Raw genomic sequence first — 25,193 nt, 5'->3', positions numbered from 1 at the left:
TGAATAAATTTATTCCAGAAAAAGTACCATTGATTTCCTCTAAGCATGTAACTCAGTTATATCAGGAAATACATGGCATTAAGTCTTTACTTCTTTACTACATCTTCTAGCTATCCTTGACAAAATGTGGCTGCTTTACCTTAGCTCACTTATGGTACGCAGACTTGCACTGACAACACTGCATATTTCTTTCCATTTCTGATAAATAAGCATCTTTGAAACAGTACAATGTTCACACCAAAAACATAACAAGTGACAAATCCCACTGTGGGATTGATGTATTTCTCAGAGCTATTGTCTTTAGCACAAAACAGGCATCAATCTGACTTTTTATCAAATTCACATTTACTAAAATATTGTCATAATTATGAAAGTTAGGGCCTTTTTTTCTCCATAACTGAAGTGAAAACATTGACTGTACAGCTCAACTACATTGCTATTGAAAATTGGTGAAGGTTTCTATTATGGTGAGGAGACTCCAGACATGAGCAATATAATTATATAAGGCTTGTCAGAAATCATGTCTTTATTAAGGCTTGCCAGAAATCATCTCTTTATTAATGTATCAGCTGAATTCCTAGAATGTCATACAAACAGCTTCTAAAGATGCAGGTCTAACCTTAGCTTTAACAACTTGATAATGTTCAGCTTTACATAGCTTTTAATATTCAGGACACTAAGCTTGCAATAGGTTATTTGTCTGTATGCCTGCTTTACATGTGTCCATATATCTGGCTACAATAATAAGAAATGTCATGTTAATTAAATTCCAACAAACAGAAAAATATCACTGTTACAAAATGCACTTCCAAAGTATAAAATGCTTTTAAACATCTACTATTTCTCTAAGAACTTATATTGTAAATGACAAATAAGCTGCTCTGCTGAAAAACCATGGAACGTAATTAGGGACTTTTATAGATGAATATGGATTTGTTCTTCTCACATGCTAAGGAAGCAATTAATATCCAAAAAATTGATTCAATTATTACTAATAGATCTATTCATTTATAATTCAAATTTGGAAAAGCAATTTAGAAAAGCTTCTCATCATCTCTTCTGTAAGTTAATTTACAGCTAGCACTCCCAAAAACAGACATTAGCCAGAACATCATTTTTATTGGGAATACAAAAGGAAATAAAGACTAGCAAGACATAACACAGGAATACTCTCAATAGGAGTTCTGTGGCAGAAACCACAGTAAACTATCATTATTCCACAATTTTTTAAGTGCACTCTGACATGTTCCTAATTTTCCACTCCCAGTAAAATGAAAGGGAGAAAAAAGGTTAAGGACAAAGTTTTCAGACTTAAACTCTTTTTTTTTCTCCAGAGTTTTGATTCATTTCTGATGGGCAAAACAAGAACCAGCTAGATACTGTGTTTGCACTTACTGAAACTTCAGCTATGCTTTGTGTATCCTATGAGTACTTTAGTTCCTGTAGTTTAAAACGCAAGTCTGACTGACTCCTTTGTCTACAAAGTGTTCATTTTTTGACAATGGAGGGAGAAAAATATTTAAATTATCTGAAAGTTTTAACTAAAATATTAATAATTAGGTCAAATGTCTATGTTATAACCCTAGGCAGACCCCTTGGAGGGAATGACTCATATTTACCTGCTTTGATAAGCCATACAATTCCTGAAGATACCCAAAGATCATCAATGTCTTTACTTCTCCATCTCGAAAGACGATGATTTCTCACCTCCTAAAGCGGGATTTCTCATTGGGAAGTGTGTTGGGTCTAAAGATATGAGCAGAATCCCAGCACCACAATTTCTAGTAACAGTAGGGAGGACAACAAGGTAGAACACCTAAACACTCAGTTGATACTGTCAGCTAGCATGGAACCCAGATAAATGTTTAATTACAGTTAACAGTGATAATGGTTATTTTTTGCCTAAATTGTACAGTGTTCAGCCTTCAAAATTTGCATCTGTACATACAGACTCTCCTCAGCCACAGTTGGTTTGAATCCACACTGCTGAGGATATGTAACAAGACATCACTACCTTATTATGTAACATACATACTGAGAATAAACACCTTTTAATTTCAACAAGAAAATGAATCATTGTGCAGCTAACAATCTGAAATTCATAAATAAAAATCAGAGCATTAACAAGAAAGAGCCTACCTCAGCAATCTGATGGGGATGTTTTGAAAAAGAAGAATCTCATATTTTTGTTTCTTTTCCTAGGGACTGTATCTGCCATTTAAGATTCACTATATAGCATAAAAAGCAGAATGGATAGCTACAGTCGGATGTTCACAAAAGGAATCTTCCTGAATACTTGTTCCATGTGGCCACATGAATCTACAACTTCAGTAAGAAGGCTAGACAGTAGGTTTTTCTGTAGGTGGCCAAGGAAGTAATTAGAAGTTTAGATTCAAATCCCTGAACATCATGGGCTGTCTAGTCTGGTTTCTGACTGGTGAGCAAGTGCTGCAATAATTAAGGTTTCTGTATGTATGGAGCTTGCTTCTACCCAAGAAATGCCTGCTCTCATGAGTGCTCAGAAATCTCCATACTGATGAATCAGGGACAATCGTGTAAAGTTTCTTATCAGGTTTCTGTTCAGATGCACCACTTTTCCTAGTGGTTTATATTACTAAGCTCTGGTACATTAGCACTGAGTGTCCAGCTGCCCTGCAATGGTTGCAGTTATGTGGACAAAAGTTCTGATAAGCCAAGAAATGTCTAACACCGACTTCTAACCACCTGACATATAAAATAAAGTACTGTACTTTTGCTCACTGTTGCAATTAAGTTTTTTAAAAAAGGACATAAAAATGCATTTATACTGATTCATAACATGGTACCTACTATTCTGGGTACTGACAATGTAAGTCAAAATAAATGCTCAAAAAACAAAACTAAATCTGCTGGTCTTTATTCTTCCTCTGGAACAAACCCACTAAAGCTCATCTCTTTTTTTCATAGTTCCAAAGTACTTCACTCATTCTTTCTCCAGTCCCTTTAAAACAATCATCTTCACTGAGCCACACTTTTTCTAGCCACTTGTGAAGTGACTAAATGATAAGAAATTCTCCCTCTCACAAATATCTGTGATCCCTGCTTCAAAAACATTCCCATTATTTTGTGTTTTCTCTTTTGGGTATTCCTTGAAAGTTTACAAGAGCATAGGTTACCCATAGCTCAGAAAGAGATGGAAATGAGAAACTCCACATAGTCTATGTCAAATGCCCTCCTTATAATTATCTGTGAAAATTCAGAAAAGATCCTGTTCATTTAAATTGCCAAAGAACACAGTTATTTTGGGCTCAGATTGGTGAGCCCAAAGTAGTCTTAAGACTACTTGAACATTCACAATAGTAATATATCACTAGCAAACAGTTAAGCACTATATTATCCTTTCCTAAATACACTAAATCATAATTTAGAGACATGCTGGCTGTGTCAGAACTGACTTCTGTATTATCTAACTGGGCAACAAGGGGAAAGAAACATCTGCAGACCTGTAACAACAGATATGCATCTTCCTGACAATTCTCTCACCTATTATCTCACACACCAAGATGATTGCAAACAACATGCTATAGGATACAGCACTGGTGAGGCTGCACCTCGAATATTGTGTTCAGTTTTGGATCCCGTCACTATAGGAAGGACACTGAAGTGCTGAGTGAGTCCATAGAATGGCAACGAAGTTGGTGAGAGTCTTGAAGCACTTATGAGAAGCAGATGAGGGAGCTGGTGGTCTTTAGAATGGAGAAGAGGAGGCTCAGAGGGGACTTTATGACTCCCTTCAACTACCTGAGAGGAGATCGTAACAAGGGGAGTGGTTGGTCTTTTCTCCCAGCTAAAAAGTGAGAGGACAAAAAGGAAATGGCCTCAAGTTGCATCAGGGAAATTTTAGATTGGATATCAGGAAAAAATTCTTCCCTGAAAGAGTTGTCAACCATTGGAACAGGCTGCCCAGGGAAGTGGTTGAGCCACCATCTCTGGAGGTATTTAAAAGATGTGTAGATGTGGCACTTAGGGACATGGTTTAGTGGTGGGCTTAGCAGTGAGCAGTTAATGGTTGTACTTGACGATTTTAGAAGACTTCTCCAATCCTAATGATTGTATGATTCTATTTTTGTCTGTTGGAGAACTTTAATTTCAGTATTTCATTATGTATTTTTATGTTAAAAAGGGTATTTTAATCAGAATTTCATTTTACTGTAATCAACTTCAGCTTTTAAATTTTTTTAAGCAATTAAACCAGAATCCAGTAGACAATTCATGTAAGTATCTAACAAATCAGAAATATAAATATATCTGTATTTTGAAGAAGCCTAGAATAATGAAAATTATCAGGAAATGCACTTGTTACAAAATTGAATTATAAAATACATTTTGTAAAGAATACCCAAAATCTGAAATCATATATTGCACGCAATATATAGAGCACATTAATTTTTTAAGTCAGTTATGCATCTTGACTCAGACAAACCATCTATGAAAGCTTCTTTGAGCTTACTATACTGAAATTAAAGGCAAACCTCAAATGCTTCAGTTTTGAAGTATTTAAAGATATTTCACTGTTACAAGCTAACAACCACAAATATACCAAACCTGCAAAAGTTCCAAGTAGATTTAAGTAGCCATTAGGGAAAAAAAAAGAAAAAGAAAACCCAAACCGTAAGAATTTGTCTTCTATAAAAATACAAATGTAAAGAATGTGAAGATCTCATCATCATGGCTGGGCTTCGCGAATGAAGTTTTGGACTTTGTAATGTTTATTCCAGGGTTTCTCTTGGATCATTAGAGTCATGTTTATGTGACACACTTCTGGTCTCCAGATGGAGAGGACCCAGAGAGAACCCTGTAGTTTGGAAATACAGACGGGATTACAGGTGTTGTGCAGTTATCAGCTTGTAATAAATCTACAATTTCAGTCACTTCTGAGTATTTACCTGTGTCCCAACTCATAGCTACCAACATCTGTAACTGCAGAAAAGAAGTTGCATTAAAAAAAGTTGACAAAGTGAATTTTAAATGGAGTAGGTCTTTACATTCTTTACATTTATAATTCTACAGAATATAAACAGGTTTTTAAATATGAGCAATTTAAATAAAAATGGGTCAAAAAGCAACTTTCAACATTTAAAACATCATTCTTCTATTCAGGAAAAACTATGTACAGCCTTTTTTTTTCTTCTTTACGGTCTCTGTTGTTTGGGGGTTTTTAAGGGATTTATTAAGCTATTTAGTTTTCCCTCACCACTACACAGTAATATGTGATTTCGAATTTCATATTCTTAATAACTACCTCCATTAGATTTTTACAAGTCTTCTACTTAATCTCTGTGGCAAACTAAGAAACTTCATCAGGCCATAGCTCTGATGCTGTACCTCTAGCCAGTCACTGTCACCCTGTGCCACATTTCCACTTTTCTGACATTCGTGTATCTGAATGGCTACCAGAATCCAGGATTTGGCCATGTTAAAAACAAAGAAAAAATAAACTTTTTACTTTATCTTATAACAATTCGAGATTTGGTGACTCTACAGATGTAACAGTAGGGCATAAAGCAAGGTGTCAGGAGAGCAGGAGCAAGGGCTTAGACTGCTACTGAAGGCAAGTAAAATCTCGTATTATGCGCTGGATTTGGCCTCAATAAAAATCCTTTCTATAGCCTCTTTTGAAAATAGCTATACAATTTAGAATCCATTTGATGATTCCACAGAAATAAATACTGAAACAATTTGAGAGCCCTAACTAGAGAAGCAGATGTGTACTACCCACTTAATCTGAGTTAGGAGCCAAGTCTGTGAATCGTACAGGACAAGGCTCTTTCATGGTGTTACCACAGTAGATAAATCTATAAAAGAGAAATAATAAAAGAATCACTGAAGCACAGCATCAGATAATTAACAAAAAGCACCATTAAAGGGTTCCTCAGACATCTACAAAAAATCTTTTCAGGCAAGGGCTATCTGAAAGGATCATAAAGCAGTGGTAATCTGTTTAACACAGGATTTAGCATATTTCATTAGTGAGCAGGATTCCTAAATACACCTAAATACCTCAAACTGGAAACTAGATTAAATATAGTTTATTCTTAATAGTAAATAAGCATGAAATATTTTTAACAGCTTTTCATTTCTGTTCTTTTTTAAATTCATGGAGTCCTCCTACAAAGACACTATTTCTTTATCTTGGCCAACATTTAAAAGTGCCTTGTGATACATACTAATTGTAAAGTACTGCAATTTATCTTGAAAGTGATGGAGATATACTTCTAGTTTAAAAACATCAACTAGATGTTTAGATGCTACATAAACTAGATCATGAGTGCACATATCAAATGCAGCAAAGTTAAATCTACACAACTGTTTTCACAGTCTTCAACTAATGGATCTTCATTAAACTCTCTTGTAACCTCCCAGGGCTTGGAAGTGAGTGAATCAAATTATTTTACTGAATATGACTCTAAATGGTTTCAGTTCACAGTACAGAAATGCATTCACAAATTACAGAGATGTGTTTGCATACATTTGAATACCCTTAGTTATCAAAATTATTACAGAACTAGGTAGATGAAACATACAGAGCTAAAAGGTAAAGATTAAAGTAATACAAGCAAAATCGCTTCAAAATCTATTTCTGTTGTACAATGGTATCTACAGTTTTTCCTTCTGTAAACAGGCATCTAATATAACCTGATACTATGAAAGCCAAAAATAATTCTGTGGAATGGTCTACAAGAAATGCTATAAATACATCTACAAACCATTTATACCTTCAGGCTGTTCATCCTCCATGGAAATGTCATTCTGTATTTTTTCAATTACATGAATATACTCCACTGTTCCTCCACAGTATTGAGCAAAGGAAGACATCTCCTCCACTTTCAAAAATTACACTAGTGTCTTTGTGTATGTAATTCTATTCAATAGCTACACCCTCCAAGCTCTGCTACCATCTGTAGTCTAAAAATAAAATGTACCAGAAGCATCCCGTATATTTTCATCTGATGTAGAAGTGGTATATGAAGAAAATGTGTTAGAAAACACTGTGTATATATAGGGGGGTTAATTTGAGTAAGTATTGATAAAACATAAATTAAAGCTACTAGAATAGTCAGCTTGGAATAGTCTAAAACACAAAACATCCTACTTGCTTATTTCTAAAACCATTGAAAGGGTAAAACCTGCCTTTCAGCAGTAACTATAATAGAACATTCAGATTTATTCCAACAATAATACCTGCTCCACATAATTATTTATTAAGAAGTTACCTTGGGATATTTATAGAAATATATAAACATTTAAGGGTTGTGGCAGTTTGAGCCACATTAGAAATCCAAAATCCAATTTCCAGGCTTCCCCCCACCCCTTCCCACAATTTATCCCAACATTGAAGAGAAAACTTTCAGGTCAGAGGCTTCTATAAGGGGAAAGGGAAGTATATACATTTATTTACACAAATAAATATACTGTACAAACTAAAAGCAACTATATATATATATATATTACATTTCTATCAGTCCTTTTAAGCCCCTCGCTTTATCTTTAGTCCAGGAAAAGCCTTTCAAGGCTGATAGGTAACCAGTCTCTCTCTCGTGGGAGTGTTCGGGGCCTCTGAACACTCCCGCTCAACCAACCTTCAGCTGTTTGTCAAAGTCCCTTCTTCTTACGAAGTCCAAAATAGCTTTGAGTCCTTTCTCCTCGGTCCCATGCCAGTCTCTGCTGTGTCATTCTCTCATACCTCAGTCTCATACCTCGGTTTGCTGCTGCTGTAGTGTAGCTTATCACAGTAGGTGCTTGGAATCTTCATTCCTCTGAGTCAGTTTTCAGCTGCCCCCAGTCAGCTTCAGCAGGGCAACTCCCGAGCCCTTGGCCCGTCTCCAATTTCACCTGGGATCCTTCTCCGGAGCGCCGAGCTGTTTTGTTATCAGCCCATCCACTTGGCTCTGCTTCAAAAGCTGAGCCTCTCCTCCACTTTACAGTGGAGGGAAAGAAAAGGCCCCCCTCCACAACTTAACTGCAAAAAGCGGGGGGAAGAGGGCTTGGCTGCAAGGCCTGCCTCTCTCCTCTTACCTCAGGTGCTGTGAGTTGTGTCCCTCACAAACACTCACTCCAAATACTGCCTCTAACTCTGGCCTAGGCAGAGGGGGGGGGGGCACAGGGCTCCCCTTCTCCCCGGAGGGGGGAAAGAAGGAGCCCAGCCACCCCCTGGCCTTCTCCACCCACACACAGCAGACACCAACAGAGAATATGCCAACAGCTTCTGGTGGCTGTGTATATATGATTTTGAGCAGAAGCGAGCAATATGAATGGTGATTGGCCCTCCAGGGAACACTGCCCTGGCACCCAATGACCTCTGAGCCCCTGACTCCCGGGGGGGCAATCTCAAACCATGACAAGGGTGTATGTATGTATGTATGTATATATATATATATATATATATACAGTTGAAACATTTATTTAAATATGTTTTTCTATCATACGGCTATAAACAGCCAAGAGTTCAATGAGAACAAGTATACCTTGGACAAATGCCCAATGTTGCTTTAAGGAATGGTGTTGGTAGATGGCAATGTAAATCATAGTATTTTTCCATCTTTTAAAATAGATTTTGCATACCAGGAGTAAATAACATTATACATTTTCATGGTAAGGGCTAACCTCCTAGAATGCTTGGACATATATTTCCATACAGTCACTCTTATAAATACAAATGGAATTACACACATCTGTCTACCTAAGCAATTCTGACACACTTCCTCATATTAACATAAGGCCTTTAAAAATACACTGAAGTATAGAAGAGTGAATTGAAACACTATTCATAGAATCATACAATGATTTCGGTTGGAAGGGCCCTTAAATATCATTTAGTTCCAATTCCCTTGCCATGGGCAGGGAACCCTCTGCTAGCCCATGTTACTCAGAGCCCCACCCAGCCTACTTTTGAACAGTTCTGGGGATGGGGAGTTTATAACCTCCCTGGGCAACCTCTTCCAATGCCTCACACTCCTTACAGTAAAGATTTCTTCCTAATACCTAATATAAATACCCACCCTCCTTCTGCTTAAGGCCATTCCCCCTTGTCCTATCACCACATGTCCTTGTAAAAAGTCCCTCCTCTCCAGCTTTCTTGTAGGTCCCTTTAGGCACTGGAAGGCTTAAAACTAAGACACTACATTTTATTATTATATGCACAATTACCAGTTCCTGGAACCACAGTCTTTTCAAATATTACAACAAAATATTAGCATAATGTTTGGGTTCTGATTAAGGATTAAGGATTAAAAAATATATAAAAAATACATTATCCATTATAGCAAATCTGTGCAAAATCTTAGAAAAAGCTTTAAGAGACAAAGAAATCTTAGAAAAATAATAACTACGTGTAGACCTCAAAGATACACCTATGTGGCATGCAATGGTTCCTCAAAAATACTACCTGCAAATTCTTATGAGTGTTGGCTAAAAATTATTTGAAAAAGGTTCTCATTTCAAGCAGAATATGGATAAACAAAGTAATAAACATAAATAATGAGAACCCTTTTGTCTGACTACTAGTGTTATCAACAAGGAGTTATATGTGTACCAGGTACTTACACTACAGCCTAAAACACAAAGGGGTATAACAAAGATTGAGTATTTTCTAAATTACAACTAAAAATTTGAAAATGCAGACATGATACATCTATTACATGTAGTCAGCTGGAGTTTGAAGTCTTCATATGTGGTTCATATACTGATTTTAAAACTTTCAGATATATATTTGTCATTTCATTACGTAATGTTGCTATAGTTCAAATTAGCAAAGGAAAAAAAGTATTTCTGTAAAGCACAAGTAATTCCTATAATCCACTGCTTTCATAGTTAACAGAAAAAAATATCCTGTCTAGGAGAACTGGAGCTCAGATCTCTTCATGGCAAAAAGATTCCTTACTTATCCCATACTTTTGCAGCTTTATAGGCAAGTTTCTGAAAAGCCACATATTGACAAAAAAACAGAAAGAAGTAAAACGCTGATAAATTAGGGATATTTTTTATTTCTGTCCTCAAAGAACATACCTGCTTGTATCTTCAGCAGTATTATTACAAACTTGAACAAAACAGACATGGGACAATTTCAGTCTCTTACTGTAACCTTATCTCTACATTTTAAAAGTTTATCCTTCACTTATGAGTTTCATGTTTTAATTTGGGAGAATGTTTTTTACGGAACGCTCTCACTTGAGAGAGTAGCTGCTGCACTAACCAGAATGGCAATATCAAAAGACTGAAAGGTAAACCTTCATAAAGATTCTCTTCTCTAACACAGACTGCTTGGCTTGCAATGAGCCCCAACAGATCACAGGACTCCACATTCAGTCATTTGTGACATCCTTATTTATTCTTTGAATAGTTCACTTTGGTAAAAGAAAAAAATACATATTAAAAACCTGTAAGTCTACGTGTATGGTTACTGAGGTGAAAAAGCTAATTAACAGTTAAACACTATTTGCTTCGAACTTAGTAGTGAAGTAGTACACAACTGGAGTGGAATGGTGCTGCAGCAGTGCTTATGGCACAGCCTTGGATCAACATTTACAGGCACTATCAAAATGTACACCTACAACTTAGTTTTTATAGTCAACCAACTCTCACTTTCTCCTATCTCATTAATTTATGAGGAAAAAAAATGTGTCGAGATTGTCACTGCTGTATATCTTTTACAAAGAGAGAGAACCATAGAAGACTTGATTTCTTCAGTAAATCATGAACATTACATTCACTCCTACAGAAGGAACTGACGTTTGCAAGGCTGACATGTTTTAAAGTATGAATGGGTCTTCCCACAAAATATCACACTTGATCACTTTTCCCATTGGATGACAGTGACCTGAATATCTGAACAAGTACACAGTACTTCCATAGTTAGTTATATTTTATTCTCATTAATATTTTCTATGTTTCAAAAAAAAAATAAATTTCCTCTTATACCCAAAAGTAAGAGGAAGACAACTCTGCCAACATGGAAAACAAGATAATGACAAGGAAACCTTCTTTTATCTTTTAGGATATCTTCCAGATCTAGTCAGTAATGTTATTTGCAGAGTTTCAAATAAATAACAACTGAATGCAAACCTATGACTGAAAAAGAATATCTAATGACAATCAGAGCCTAGAAAACATGAAAATCTCAAGAAACTGTAAATTTTTTGACATACAGTTCAATTCTATATCACTTCTAAATTCAGTACAAAGACTGTAGTAGTTCTTGCAGGAAAAATGAAAACCAGTGCACTGGCAGGTAAAAAAACCCCTAATAGTCTTTAAACGACAGACTGACAAATTAAGGTATTGGGAACATTTTTTGATAATAAAACCTCTGTATACTTTTTATTATTAAAAACTGTTACAAACTAGCATTATTTGATTTTCACTTATAAAATTGCACAGTAAATTGTAGATAAAACTACTCAGCAAATGCTTTCCACTCTTCAATGTAAATTTTCACGTAACAAGGAAATAAAAATAGAAAGTTGAACTCTGTAGATGTGATTTTAAAATATTCACTGCCCAATACACAATTCATTTTGCAAACTAGGTAGAAGAACTTCAAAATGTTTTCTTAGTTAGACTGTTTGTAAATTCAGAAAAGTACTCAACAAACATTAGTATTAGGATGCCCAAAAAACTCACAGTAATAGAACACACCAGTGTGTGTAAAAGTGCAAATCTGGGGGAAAAGGCATTTCAGTATAACCTCTGAAAAAACTCACACCCAATTGAAACAAAACACAACAAAGCAAAAAACTAACCAAAAAAAACCCCAAACAAACAAAAAACCCACAACAATAACAAAAAAACCCACTCAAAACCCACTAAAATCAAAAGACCCCAACATATCAAGAAAAAAAAAAAAAGGCATGAGCAAAACTTCAAAACTCACGCAATACTCAATTCAATGTTTTCAGATGAAAAATTTTGTCACTTATAAATTCTCATACTCATACTTGCAGACCATGCCCCTCTATCAAAAACTGGAGAATAAAGGGAAAAGACAAAAGGTACTTCGTATTAAAGTAACAAAGTCATAGAACTTGGTGGAAACCTCCAAGAAATATGGTTGTAATAAAGTAAAATTCATTGTAAATCTCCCATATAAGTCAGTATCCATTTTGGTAAGTTCTTTATATTGAATAAATACTATTTTTGCAACATATTTTTATCTCAGTGTCTTGTTTACAAGTCCCTACGCTATTTCTTCACTACATTTGTGCCACTGGTACTATCAGAAAAGACCAAGTCCCTGAAGCATTTCTCATAGCAATCAAAAAGCATCAAGATTCTCAGTTGTTTCAAAATGGCAGCCCTACACTTTGAAACAAAATACATGAACTGGATTATATTGACAGTAATCATTAAGTTCCAATGCCTGGGGAGGGAATGTGTAATGGGAAAATTTGCTGCATTTACTCAAATTATTTTTAGACTAAAACTGTTGTACTATAGCATTCTCAAAGCTCCAGCTACATTTTGCCCCAAGACAGATCACTTGAACATGACAGATTCCCAAAACTAGTTTTCTAGATCTTCTTTTATGTGCCACATATAAAGAGAGTTTCAAAATCTTAGTGATTTTTTTTAACTGCAAAAGACAACTATTAGATTGCATGCCTGTTTCTTTTCAGATGTCCTAATGAAAAGCATCGGTTCTTTACTTAAATATATAAATAAAACAAAACTTCACAAACCTGAGGGAACTTTAAGCTACTTTAGAGGTTTCTAATGCTCCCGTCTCTTTCTCTAATCAATAAAAGTTTGAAAAAATCACAGATATAAAATGATGATCAAGCTGAATTTCTGGTCCTCTTTAAATGAATCATTTGAAGACAGAGAAAATTATACAAATTGATAGAATTCTGTAGGCATTCTAGAACAGGAGCACAATTACTAATACTTGAATAGGATAAAATTAAGTAACTAGTAGCAGTCTTACCTTGATCAAATGGTTTACCCGGACTCCATGTACGAAAATAATCATCCTGGAGAGGAAGAAACAACTTAAATTTAGTAAAACATAAGGAATCAATGTATACACAAAAAACTAATAGTATCATGAAAGACAGAAGATGTATACCAACCTCTACTTCCTAGAAAAGGCAAGCAGGAAAATAAAATTAAAAAAAAGGAGAGAAAAAGATGACAGTTATCATAATGGGGCAAATTACACAGAATAAAACAGCATAACTCAGAGGCCGTTTGCACTCATAAAGTAAAAATGCTATTCAAAAACGTTACTCATTAGCATTTAAAACAGAAAATGTATTTCTCATAGTACCTGTATAGGTAATGTTTCTAACACTGCTTTTAAAACGTTACAGTAGTTTTCCTGTACTTTAACTGCTAAAATATTGAAAAACTTAATTACATTTTCACTGATTGAGTTTTCAGAAGTAAAGCTTCAAAGCTGCCATCAATAAATTCAGCTATCTTAAAGAATGATACATGAATTTTTGAAAAATAAATATTTTGTTATGTAGCTTTCAATTGCATCAGTAAGATCTTTCATTAGGTAAGTCTAATTAGCTGTATTTTCTACAAATCATCTTACAAACATAAAATATCGTCCTAATTATGTCATCAGCTATATTAGGCTACAATTTCAAGAAAGAAAAACTTGAATTAAATAAATTGCAGAAATAAATTACAAATCCATAGCCAAAACAATAAATTGGCACAGGAAAATGACTGGAATTGTTTATTATTATGTGGTAATCTAACTCTCTATTCTGTAGAACAAAATATTTAAAAGACTGTACCAAACATTTTAAGACTGCCTAAATTAAGCTTCACAACTGAAGTGGGTGTACTGTCAAATACAGCAGTTCCATCCACCTTGCTAAAAGACCACTGTCAAGAAACCTCAGTTTAAAGCCACAATTGTCAAAGCCACAATTATAACTTAAAAACGATCGAGCATCAAACACATCTTTGCAGGTACAAAACACTTGCTGGGTTTTAACAGGTAAAGATTTTTACCTCAAATGAAAAGAAAAAACCAACCAAATAAACCAACCAAAAAAAACAAACCCAAAGAACCCAAACAAACAGTGCTTGCAGCCTAAACCATATTTCGCTGATGATGTTTTATTTAGTGAAAATGTTTTTATGGAAATGTGTGCTTTGAAAGAGAAAGAAAGAAATGAGCATAATCTGGAAATGCAAAATTAACCATATTTCTGTACCAATACTTACATATTCCTATACTCTGATCCTGTATAGATTAACAATCTATGAATCAATGTATGTTATTTGCCTTTTTTATTATTTTTTAAGTAATAAAAAAATTTTTTAAAGTAATAAAAAATTTCACAGACCTATCGATTTTTGTTAATCATACAAGAAATAAGCAGAAATTATGATTATGATAGTGTTTTCCTATTATTCCTCCTAATACTAAGTACGGAGATGTTATTCCCGCAGTGGTGTTGTGAACATGCTTGAACGAGCTGTAATGCAATGCTGTTCCATGAACACCACCATAGTGGCAAAACTTACAATTCTTGAAAAAACATCAAAGTGGTAGATTCTCTTTCCATTTCTACTAAATCAACAATGTTCACTCACAATAAGCCCACGCAGAAAATAGTGAAATATTACAATAACTAGAACATAAAGCTATCAGAACAAAAGAGCAGTCATTCTGAGTGAGACAAAAATCTCTTTTAAGGGAAAGCAGCCTGCATTTTGCTTAAGGAAGAATGTACAAGTGTGGTTTGTATAAATTACATGTTCTCAAGTTGGCCTCAAACCAACCAGAAGATAAATCAATTCTTGTTCATTTCTATCCTGCAGACAACTCCACAGATCTCAAATGTAATATCCCTCAGGCATTTCTAGAAGTCTTGCTGACTTACTTCCGTCTACAAAGCAACTTCACACCTTTCTCATTACCATTCTCTGACTCTCTTCCAAGTCTATTTTCTTGATAACTAGAATTGTGCAGAGCATTCAAGATGAAGCAGCATTATGAATCTCTACACAACACAACACTACTTTGCTCTCTATTCTTCTCTCCATTATTTCTACCTCTCTGTTGTCTTTGTAGGCTGGGTGGGAGGGGTGGTTTTGTTCCTTTGAATTGTACTGTAGTTTCAATGGATTATGGTTTGCATGGAATTTTCCATCTTAAATACAAAACATATATACCCACATACCATATATACCTATACTGACTGTTCTAAAGAATTAATTTTTCAAATCATCTGTGACTTAAATAAAATCCATTAGTGAATATGTTAAACAAAATTTCTATGTGCCTCTACAAACAAAACTGTTTAGAATTGATTGTCAGATTAAGTAAGGGTTGTTTAGAATTGATTTTCAGATTAAACAAGGAAATTGCTTCAATAAATCGTAGTTCCACAATTTTAATATTCCTAAAGCTGTTTATCCTATCACATGGCTTCCTGTTACATTCAAACCTTTCCTAATCTTCAGTCAGTAAGTTTGATTATAATAATCTTCAATATCCTCTGCAGAATGTAATCGAGATCATAATTTACAAAGCCTCATTTTCATAATTTTAATATAAAACCCAGAATGAACAAATACATGGTTCTACCTCAGTGAAGGCTGAGTAGCATCACAGTGTCTCTAGGTAAAGTATCCTTTAACAATCTATAAATTGAAAAAGCAATGTCTCAGGATCTCAGGAGAGAGTCTGTCTTCTGAACTTCAGGAGCTTCCTTGCCTTTGTCCCAAACATGTTAAAGGGCAAGTTACAAAAGTATACAGAATAAAGTCACAAATTTGTAACAGTAACCATACCATTTATCCAACACTTTCTAGCTAAAGATATTCATACATTTTAAATAGAAAATTCATTCTTACTGCTGTACTTGAAACTATGTGAAATGTCACTATTTCTTTCAAATGTGTCTCTGAAAGACGCAAAGCACTTTAACAGCCATGGATGATGGATTTCAATGAGTTTAATACCCATGCCTTAAAATTATGCACGTTTAAGCATTACGCTCATTCTGGGTCATAGTGATGAAGTGTTTTTTAAGAACTTAAGTTCATGCTACAATTACTTATGCACTTTGAGACTAATATGTTTTTTTTCTTTTTCCTGAAAAGGTCTTACTGTAAAAACAAAAATCATCTATGTCATCTGAAAACGCCACAAAAATAACAAAACAAGTACCTAAGTGACCAAAAAAGCAATTTAATCAGAAAAGATTGAGGGGAAAAAAAAAAAGGAAAAAAGGTATTTTGTCTTAAAAATTTACTGCTTCTTTTTGGACTTCAATATTCTTCTATATGAATTCTCACATTCTTAAATGTGTTACTACATAAGTTATAGAAGTTAAATATGAGTTACAACATAAGTTTTATAAAATACACATTAAAGTATGGAAAAACAGAAAAAAGCTCACTAAAAAAAAAATTTGTTATGCAGCAGTTTCTATCTTTCAATAGAGATAGAAAAATATGACCCTATCACTTTTCTTTCTTCTGTAAAGCCTTTGTTACATCATTTCACTGATCTCTCCTCTGCAACATTTTCTGTAGATGCTGCCATATAATGCTTGAATTATTATCCAAGAGATATCTGTATTCTAACGAACATAATGATACATGGTAGATATGATGACTGACTCAGAGAACAGCTGGTGTCCAAGAGCAAGGAGGGCAGCTTCCTCACAAATGTTTTCAGATCAAGGTTGACCTGAAAAGCTGAATACAGAAAACTCACCCCTTGTTTTGAATTCAGCATTTTAGCTCTAGTATGGCCTATACATTAAAAGCTTATATCTTAAAACCAAAGCTGATTTATAAGAGAGAATCCACTAAAACTGAAGCAGTTTTCTGAATTTGTAATAATATTCCATCCAAGTACAGTTTCACTGCTACAGCACAGGGATATTGTTAACCATATGACTTACAAACTAACAATTTTAGAAAAAGTCTAATAGGGAACTATTCAATAACAGGTACTGCTTCAAGAAACAATATTTCTAACAGTTACCAAAGCAGAAAAGAGACAAGATTTTCTGAACTTTATTCAACACCAAACTGAAGTCTGCCCATACAAAATTCCACTCAGATTTTATACAACTTACGTAATGCAAAAAATACATTTTACTGCTGGCCTCCCTATTCCTACATAGGGGTTTGGGTTGTTTTTAACAAAGAAGACTGACACACTCCAGTTTGTAGATGGACATGAAATCACATCTGACAATTTCAAAAGCAAAAATTTGTCAGGCTGCACATGCTCCCTAGCAAAACTTAAAACCTACAGTTTAGATTTAGATTTTTTTTTCCTCTCTGCCATTAGCTATGAGACTATTTTGCTCTTTTTAATTTCAAGGAGTTTTTAATGGGCTTTCTATTCCAATTCTTATATCTGCATCTCAAGTACACACATCTGCTTCTCATCTGATGTGAAAACTCTTTACCTCTTTTAGGCTAGGTCTTTGCTATTTGGTAGATATGCTATTTTCAGATTCCACTTCAACAAGCCAACTGAATAGGCTAACTATCCCACATTGCAGCTCTCCGCTTGCCTCAAGCTCACTTCCGCAGCAAACTTGAGCTCACCAAGTATCTGCCCTTCATGTCTTTGCACCTGTACAATAGCAGAGGGTTTGACTCAAACCTGCCCCAAACCTTCCCAGTGACTCTGTAACATATTTCTGTATCCTAAGTCTCACTGAAAGAGCTGTGGTAGGGTTGTCATCCAATACCCCTGCCTGAACCTCTTCCAGCGCTGGAAAAAGAAAGCACCAAAAGTGCGCAGAAATTTTTTTTCAGCTATGTTTTACTCCAGGACCTTCAATGTAATGTCAGCAACATTGTCATTACCCTACAAAGCTTTAAATTGCTGGTCACATGGAGAACTGTTACAGCAATAAAAGGATCAGACACCAACAAAGGGTGATATCATATGGGAAATGTACCACTACTAAACATTGCAGTTTCCTCAAATAAACTGAGGGCCACACACAGAATACACAGAATAACTAAGATACTACAACCACATCTAATGAGATTACTACCCCAAAGCATAAACCGTAACTGAGGAAGTGTAAGTTGCACCAGGAAAATACGTGATGCTGATGTAGTGGGAAATTCTTCACCCTGAAATCTGAGTCAGTCTGGAATCTGCATCCAAGATGCAGATGTTATTCAGCAGCATGTAGATACCTACTTGCTTATCAGATGCCTTTTTTAATCTCTGATGACCTGCACAGACATCTGATCTATCATAAGCCATATGAGCACTCTGCTGTATAAATGTAGAGTGTTAGTTTAGTCAGTTAACTGCAGGATAGTGCCCACATGAGAATAAGGGAGATACCACACTCCCCAGCACCACATGCTCCTTAGCACATTTTTTACTTATTGCCCCAGATTCATTCAACAAGTGGGTTGATCTGCTGAACAATATGTACATACCTTATGTGATGACACATAGCTACAGATCTGCAGTAGAAATAGGAGCAGAACTAGTTCCAGGAAGGCAGGGACTGTTTGTCTAGCAAATTTTTTGGCTCAATACTTTCTTCTCAACAGGATGTCCCTCTTCTCACCAGCTGAAATACCTCTTATGCTCCCCAAGAAGCCACCTTTGAGAACTGCACAGAGCAGGAACCCTTCTTTAGTGAATCAAGGTTTCAAGAAAACACAATCACATTTATTACACAGACTTAGGAAATTAGAAGAAAAAAAGTCCAGAAGATATTTACAGGCTAGCAAAAAGGTGACTGCTGCCAGATTTGACTCTATATCCCCAGATTAAATCTATCATTAGAAATATAATTAGTTTAGCCAAAACTAATTATATGGTTTTTACATTACATTATATAACTCAAAAGGAGTTCAGTGCACAAAGCACCTCAGATACAGATAAAGGCAGTGGCCCTTCACATCACTACTCCTGGGAATCAAGAATTCAAGATTGCTGACTACCATCGTAACAATCAGTTTAGTAACTCAAAGAACCAATATGAGAAAAACTCCAAAATAACGAACCACCACAGAGGTAATATCAGCATTGCTCCTCCGGCAGAGAAAGACCCAAACACCTGCAGGCAAGATTGAGCCTTGCAGCAAAACTCTTTTCCTACTTGTTTGGCACCCAGTCTCCATGAGTAGGGTGCTGGAGTGACATGTGAAAGGACACTAGTTTGTTGTTGAGTGCCAGCCTCTGGGGAGGCTGATGACAGCTTCCTCCGCTGCTCCAGCCCCTGGGCTGTGCCACCCCTGAGGTCTGTATTCTTGGGGCCAGCAAAGCACAATTAGAATCAATAGCTGCTTCCAGTGACTCTGGCACCAAGCTCCACACATTTAATGTTTATCTCGCTCCCTTTCTTTGCCTCACATTTCTAGTACCATTGAAGAGGCTGGGCTAGGAGCCACCACTTGTCAGCCTTCTCTCTCTGTTGCATAGATCTCATTCAGTAAGATTTCTGCAGATGCTGTCTATTTGGTACTAGCAGTGTTGCTAACAGTACATTCAAACAGCTCAGTATTGAAATCACTCGCCAAGAAATACCAAATGCTCACTAAAGCATATATTCAGAAATACTGAGAAAATACTGAAAATATAAGAATTAATATCAAAGCATGAACACTATAAGCTTTTAAATCCCAGTAAAATTTAAAACATTGTTTCTTTTAGAGTGCATCTCTTACTTCTCATTATGAATTAAAGAAATAATGAACCACCTTTTCACTACAAACAAAAATGAAAAGTTTTGGTCATGCTCCTCCTATTATGATTCAACTTCTGAGGAGGGCCTTACAGTAGGTCTGTTAGACTATAGGAGCTGTAGACTAACACAGTTTGAGAGAAAAAATGAAAACAGATGACACATTTGAGGTAAAAGGCTATCCGTGGGACTTTCACATCCCTCTTCATAAGGGTTGCTGTTCCATTTCCTCAGGTGCCCCTTCACTAATGCATAAGCCCTAGGCAACAAGGGCAAAAATTAACCCACGACCTCTGCATATAATGGCACAGTGCGGCCAAGAGTGGCAAAACAGCAACAGGCTATACAGAGAGAAAAGATCACAACATGGGGCTGGAGGGAATTGACCTAGGTGTGTTGAAAGAGACTGACAATATGATTGTGAGGCTATGGTTTGTATCTACAAAAAAAATGGTGAACCGTATAAGGGCATCTCTGGGAACTGGTATAAACAGCTAACATCTTAAAAAATATAAGGTAAGAAAGAAATAGTCTGTGCACGTCCATCAAGAATTTGCACATACTCAGTGCTTGACCAGCCAGACTGACCACAGCTCATATAACTTGTCTTTTTTTTCCTCTTCTCCCCTCCACCTTTCTTTGTATAATGCAGATATAAATAATATAATGCAGCTAATAAAAATTGTTGTATCATGTTCAAGACAGAAGTCCTGAAAGATGTGAAGTACACACAGAGAGTCCAAAGACAGTAACAGTTTAGGTTTTAAGGGTCTACTAAGTGTCTAAGAAAGGTACTTGCAAAGGCTTGGGCCCTTATTTAGTTTTTGGACAACATTTTATACCTGTATCTGACAACAGCAACAGGGGAAAAAAAAGTGTTACTCATCAACTTTCATTCAAGAAGGTGAAAATTTTTGGTTTTTTAGCATCTCAAGGATAAAAAACTGGAATCAGTTACAAAACACATACCATAATTTTGTTGACTTTTTTTGTTTGTTTGTTTTTCAGTCTGGAGAAAATTCATTAAAAAGATAATCATGAGATTTGCCATATCATGGCACTCACACAGATAGAATTTTAGTATGTTTCTCCAAGCAGAGGAAAAAAAAAAAGTCTCTTATGCCAAAGCTCAGAACAATGTTCTGGGCTACCTCTCATTGCCATGGAGACAGAGAACACCCTAGTGTGAAAACAGTCCAAAATGGAAGAAATTAAGGAATACAAAATATTATGAGAGAGGAATTACAGCACAATTATCATTACAAAGCAAATAAGAACAGATGTGGCAATAGAAAATGGGATGGAAGGAAAACCATGGGTTTAAAAAATGTTTGCAACTTAATAGAAGGAAGCAGTTAAAATTATTGGTCTCAGCTTAGGAATGCTGCACAGATTTTAAGAAAATAATTAGTAGCTATTTTTATATGACCTGTACAGTTTTTTTCTGAGAAAAATATTCCTTTTAAGCAAGCTCAGGACTTCTAAAAAATCAATACCTGAACTTAGAATTTGTGAAGACATAAACTGCACTTCAGAATCTGTAATTAAACCAGTGATAAAGATGTTAATTCAATGTTCCTAGTGAATGCTACTGCTGGATGATTACTTTAATGTATTTTTATTATAGTCAAGCCTATGTAGCTTGTATCAGATGGGGAAAAATACTGTAAATTGGGTAGATTCACAGAGAGTAAAGAGAGTAAAAACAGAAAAATACATATTGCTAAAATAATATGAAAGAAATTTTTACGCATATATATCAGTTTCAGAAATTCGTATCACTTCAGAAATTCCATCATTATAAAAATACACCCTGGTAGGTGTTATTTTTGTTAAAGCTACTCATAATGTAACCAAATTGCTCTTTGATTCAAGACAGAATTCAAGATTTCTCAACAGTTATGTCCTAACCTATCAATAAAAAGCATCAAGGTCAATGCATTTTTATGCCCTCTTGCTTCTAGTGGCCCTATTGCAATCATGGAACTTAAAGAGATGGTCAATGATACAGAAGCTTAAAAATATCACATGAATCAGCAAACTACATGAATATAAAATGCCAAGTTAAAGAAAAATAAACTAGAAAAAGCAATCACTACAATTGCCTGAGAAAAACAGTACGGACATTTTTAACACAGATTTTCTTTTTACTGCCATTTTATTTAATCATTCTCATATAATTAAACAATTAATAACACACATATATCTTCTGACACATGCCATCAACATGTTTTACTGATATTGGGCAAGAATAGCTTTTTAGGATGTATAAGAGAACACTATTAAATGCACAGGGAATTTCCTAAATAAAAATTTAAGAAGGTAGCTCTCTAGTCAACTTAAAAGATAAAAGAAGTGCACGGTGAATCCTAATGAGATAACTCATTTCAACCAGATCATCAGATACCAACCAGATCATCAGATACCTGACGCTAAATGTGGTACACTCATGCACCATAGCTGGATTTTAGTGGCTAAAATACTATACAATACCACTTATTGAGAAACGTTACCGTAGGTATCTTACAGACCATGACTCTGACGAAACTTGTGAAATACCTTCTCCAAGTTTTTGGGGAAATCATTTTGTCTTCTAGCAACTAGTAAAAATTACTTGGTCATTCTAGTAGGAAATGTGATACAATTAAAGTGATACAATTAAAATTAAGTGATACAATTAAAATTTTTAACTTCTGCCACTCTGTTTGCTCAGGTCCCAGTACTTCCATTACGGGTGACAAATTAAAAATAAGAAAGTACTGTTTGAAATTTTTTTGTTTGCCATGTTTTACAGCTTTTCATATAACTTAGAAAGCAAAAGCTGTTGTTTCCCCTTTCTGTGTGGCACCTAAGGATATGCAGACTACTGCATATCCTTAGATGCTGGGGCAGAGGTCACACCCTTACTCAAGTGTCAAAATGAGTGCATTCCATTTCAATATCCCAGAATTTGATACATGGATGCAAAAGGGAACTGCGTAGCATTAGTTTCTCTAGAAAGTACATACCTAAAGTAGATAGTAAGCTTTGTCCAAGTCCTACATGAAGTAAGGTCCTATACTTGAGGGCAAACTGAATTATATCATAACTTATATTGTTTCTTCTTTTAACAGAGCACAGAAACCACAAGACATAGCACATGCTAAGTCATGCATGTGCTGCTTTACAGATGTTCAGAACTGAAAACATTTCTTTCACAGTCTGCAAATGCTGCTGTTTCTTAAAGAGAGAAAGGTATGAACACTGAGAGGATCAACTAAATAGTTGTGATAAAAAATGCAGAAGGAAATCCATTTTAATTCCTTTAACTTGGAATGTTGTTGCTACCTTTGCCCTCTAACAGAAAAGTTCATTTACTTGGAATGCAGAGTTTGCAGCTTATGAATTAACATAGGCTGCCACTAAGTAGTAAGAAATTTACAAATCTAGTAGTAAAGTGTGCAAAATACATTACATGTCTGGATTAAATGCCTTGAATAGGTTACTACATTTGCCTTTGGTCAGTCTTTCATAGAAATTGAGGGAGACACGTAAATTTTCCCAACCACTGGACACTGAAAATATAAAAGAGATGATAATATTATTAGTTAACATTAAACCATTAAATACTTTAAACGAGAAATACTACTAATATATGGACGTGTTCAAAACTTCACCACAAGACTGAGAAAAGATGTTTACCTTTTATACTGTCAACATGTTTTGTTGTATTTTTCAATATAAGTTATTTAGCTACAAAATCTGTAACTGGGAAGAGACCCTGCTTGTTTCCTTGGCATGTGCTGGAAAAGGCTTAAACCAATTTCCTGTATCTTCTGTGACTCCCTTGTACAGCCATTCTGTATCACGGCAAAATCTATTGCGCCATCAGTTTGGCACAAACGCACAAGTCAGTAGCAGATAACACATGAAACAACGGGATAGAAAAAGTACTTTCCTTTCATTAATGCAAAATTGGGTTTATGTATATATATGTGTGTATATATATACATACACACACATATATTTCTATAGGTAATAGATCATATACCAAATATTTATCTATATTAAGCATAGGTTTTTAATTAAATATCAGTGATGCATATATATCTTCCACAATTCAGAATTGATTATACATAGCTCTGTTCATACCGCCTTTTTCAAAACAGCTTATTTACCACTACCTCATAATCCCTAATTTATTCACAGACCAGTATTATTATTATTTTCTACCTCTAATTTTTTGCTCTTTATAGAAGTCCTTTTTTTACTGTATCTGCGTGTACACTAATCTACAGCACATAAAAGTTTAACTGTATATTTTAGAAGCGATATCTTAATTTCCAGCAAAACTACTAGAGCGTAGTATCTAACAAGGGAACAAAAATGATTATAAGACAATCTCTGTACTAAAAATTTAGTTTGTATTTCATACTTGAACAAAATAAGAATCTGAACTGCAACATTTTTCAAGTGCTTTACTTTAGCTATTTTACATGATCAAAGATGCTGCTATTTCTATCTTTGAAAAAATATTAATGAAATTGTAAAAGCTCCCTCAAAACTGTTTTGTCAGTATATATTGACAAGGAACAATCTATTTTCCTTAATGGAACTGAATCTGTTTCCTGTTAGTTTAATCTATGGATTTAATTATATGAAAAAAAGCATTCCCAGGGACAAGAAACAATGTTCTTCAGTCTCATTCAATAAATGAAAAATGATACAGCATTCTCCAATGCAAAGGAAAAAAGTCACCAGTTAAACATACTGATAAGCATAGAACAGAATTAAAAGGCCTTCTCCTCAGTTCTAATGAATTATTAGAGCCCAGACTGAAGGGAAATCAAAAGAAAAGGTCAATTTTGCTGGAACTGAGTATGTTAGTCACCTGCATCTTCTTAACCAGTTCACAAGGTTGATAGTTACAGTCCAGACAGAAACAGGTTCATAGAGGATCATTTAAAAGACGGACTGAAATGTTTTAGTGTTGAAAAAATAAAAATTTATTTTACTCCTGCAGCACCCACACCAAGGCCATATACCATAATATTAGATATATATCAAAGATCAGAAGGCCTTTGCTCTGTGTGGCCGAAAGTACTGTCTTGAAGACTGTTAACTGGGGTATTTTGTCTGCCTTAGCTTGAGTAAGGAAAGTTGACGAACAAAAGAAAATATGCAGCAGTTGAAGAAAGAAATTACAAAAAAATTAATACTTGGCAGTAATTGAACTCTTTAAAAGGTAAGAGAGCTTTGCAGGCGGTAAAGTGTCAGTTTTGCTGTTTAAAGTCTCAAAAATGTCTTACGTATTTGTGCTTATAGAGAAAAACTAACCATTCCTTTTAAGGACTGTCTCTCACTAGAAATGCGTAAGACTTATCTCGGGCTGTAAGATCTTGTATTCTGAGCACAAAGCAGAAAAACTTTGTGACACATTTATTCTTCCAAATTTGAGACACTCTTACAGAATCATAGAATCATTAAGGCTGGAAAAGACCTTGAAAGACTACAGAGTCCAACCTCTTC

General features: G+C 35.1%; 1 protein-coding gene across 2 annotated transcripts in view; it reads right to left on the bottom strand.

Annotated features, from left to right (window-relative positions):
* Nucleotides 1-25,193, bottom strand: part of SPOCK3 (SPARC (osteonectin), cwcv and kazal like domains proteoglycan 3) — a 181,800-nt gene that overhangs the window by 101,955 nt on the left and 54,652 nt on the right. The window contains exons 2-3 of one of the 2 annotated variants that reach the window (XM_027676767.1): nucleotides 13,104-13,112; nucleotides 12,959-13,004 (exon numbers count right to left, since the gene is read on the bottom strand). In XM_027676767.1, the coding sequence (XP_027532568.1) occupies nucleotides 12,959-13,004; nucleotides 13,104-13,112 (55 nt within the window). The remainder of the gene's footprint in view (nucleotides 1-12,958; nucleotides 13,005-13,103; nucleotides 13,113-25,193) is intronic. The other variant, XM_027676768.1, reaches the window with a different exon arrangement.

The sequence above is a fragment of the Neopelma chrysocephalum genome, unplaced genomic scaffold (genome assembly GCF_003984885.1).
Source record: "Neopelma chrysocephalum unplaced genomic scaffold, ASM398488v2 Primary Assembly neopelma1_42, whole genome shotgun sequence".
Lineage (NCBI taxonomy): Eukaryota > Metazoa > Chordata > Aves > Passeriformes > Pipridae > Neopelma > Neopelma chrysocephalum.
The sequence above is the reverse complement of the archived record's forward strand: the minus strand, read 5'-3'. Positions and strand labels throughout refer to the sequence as shown.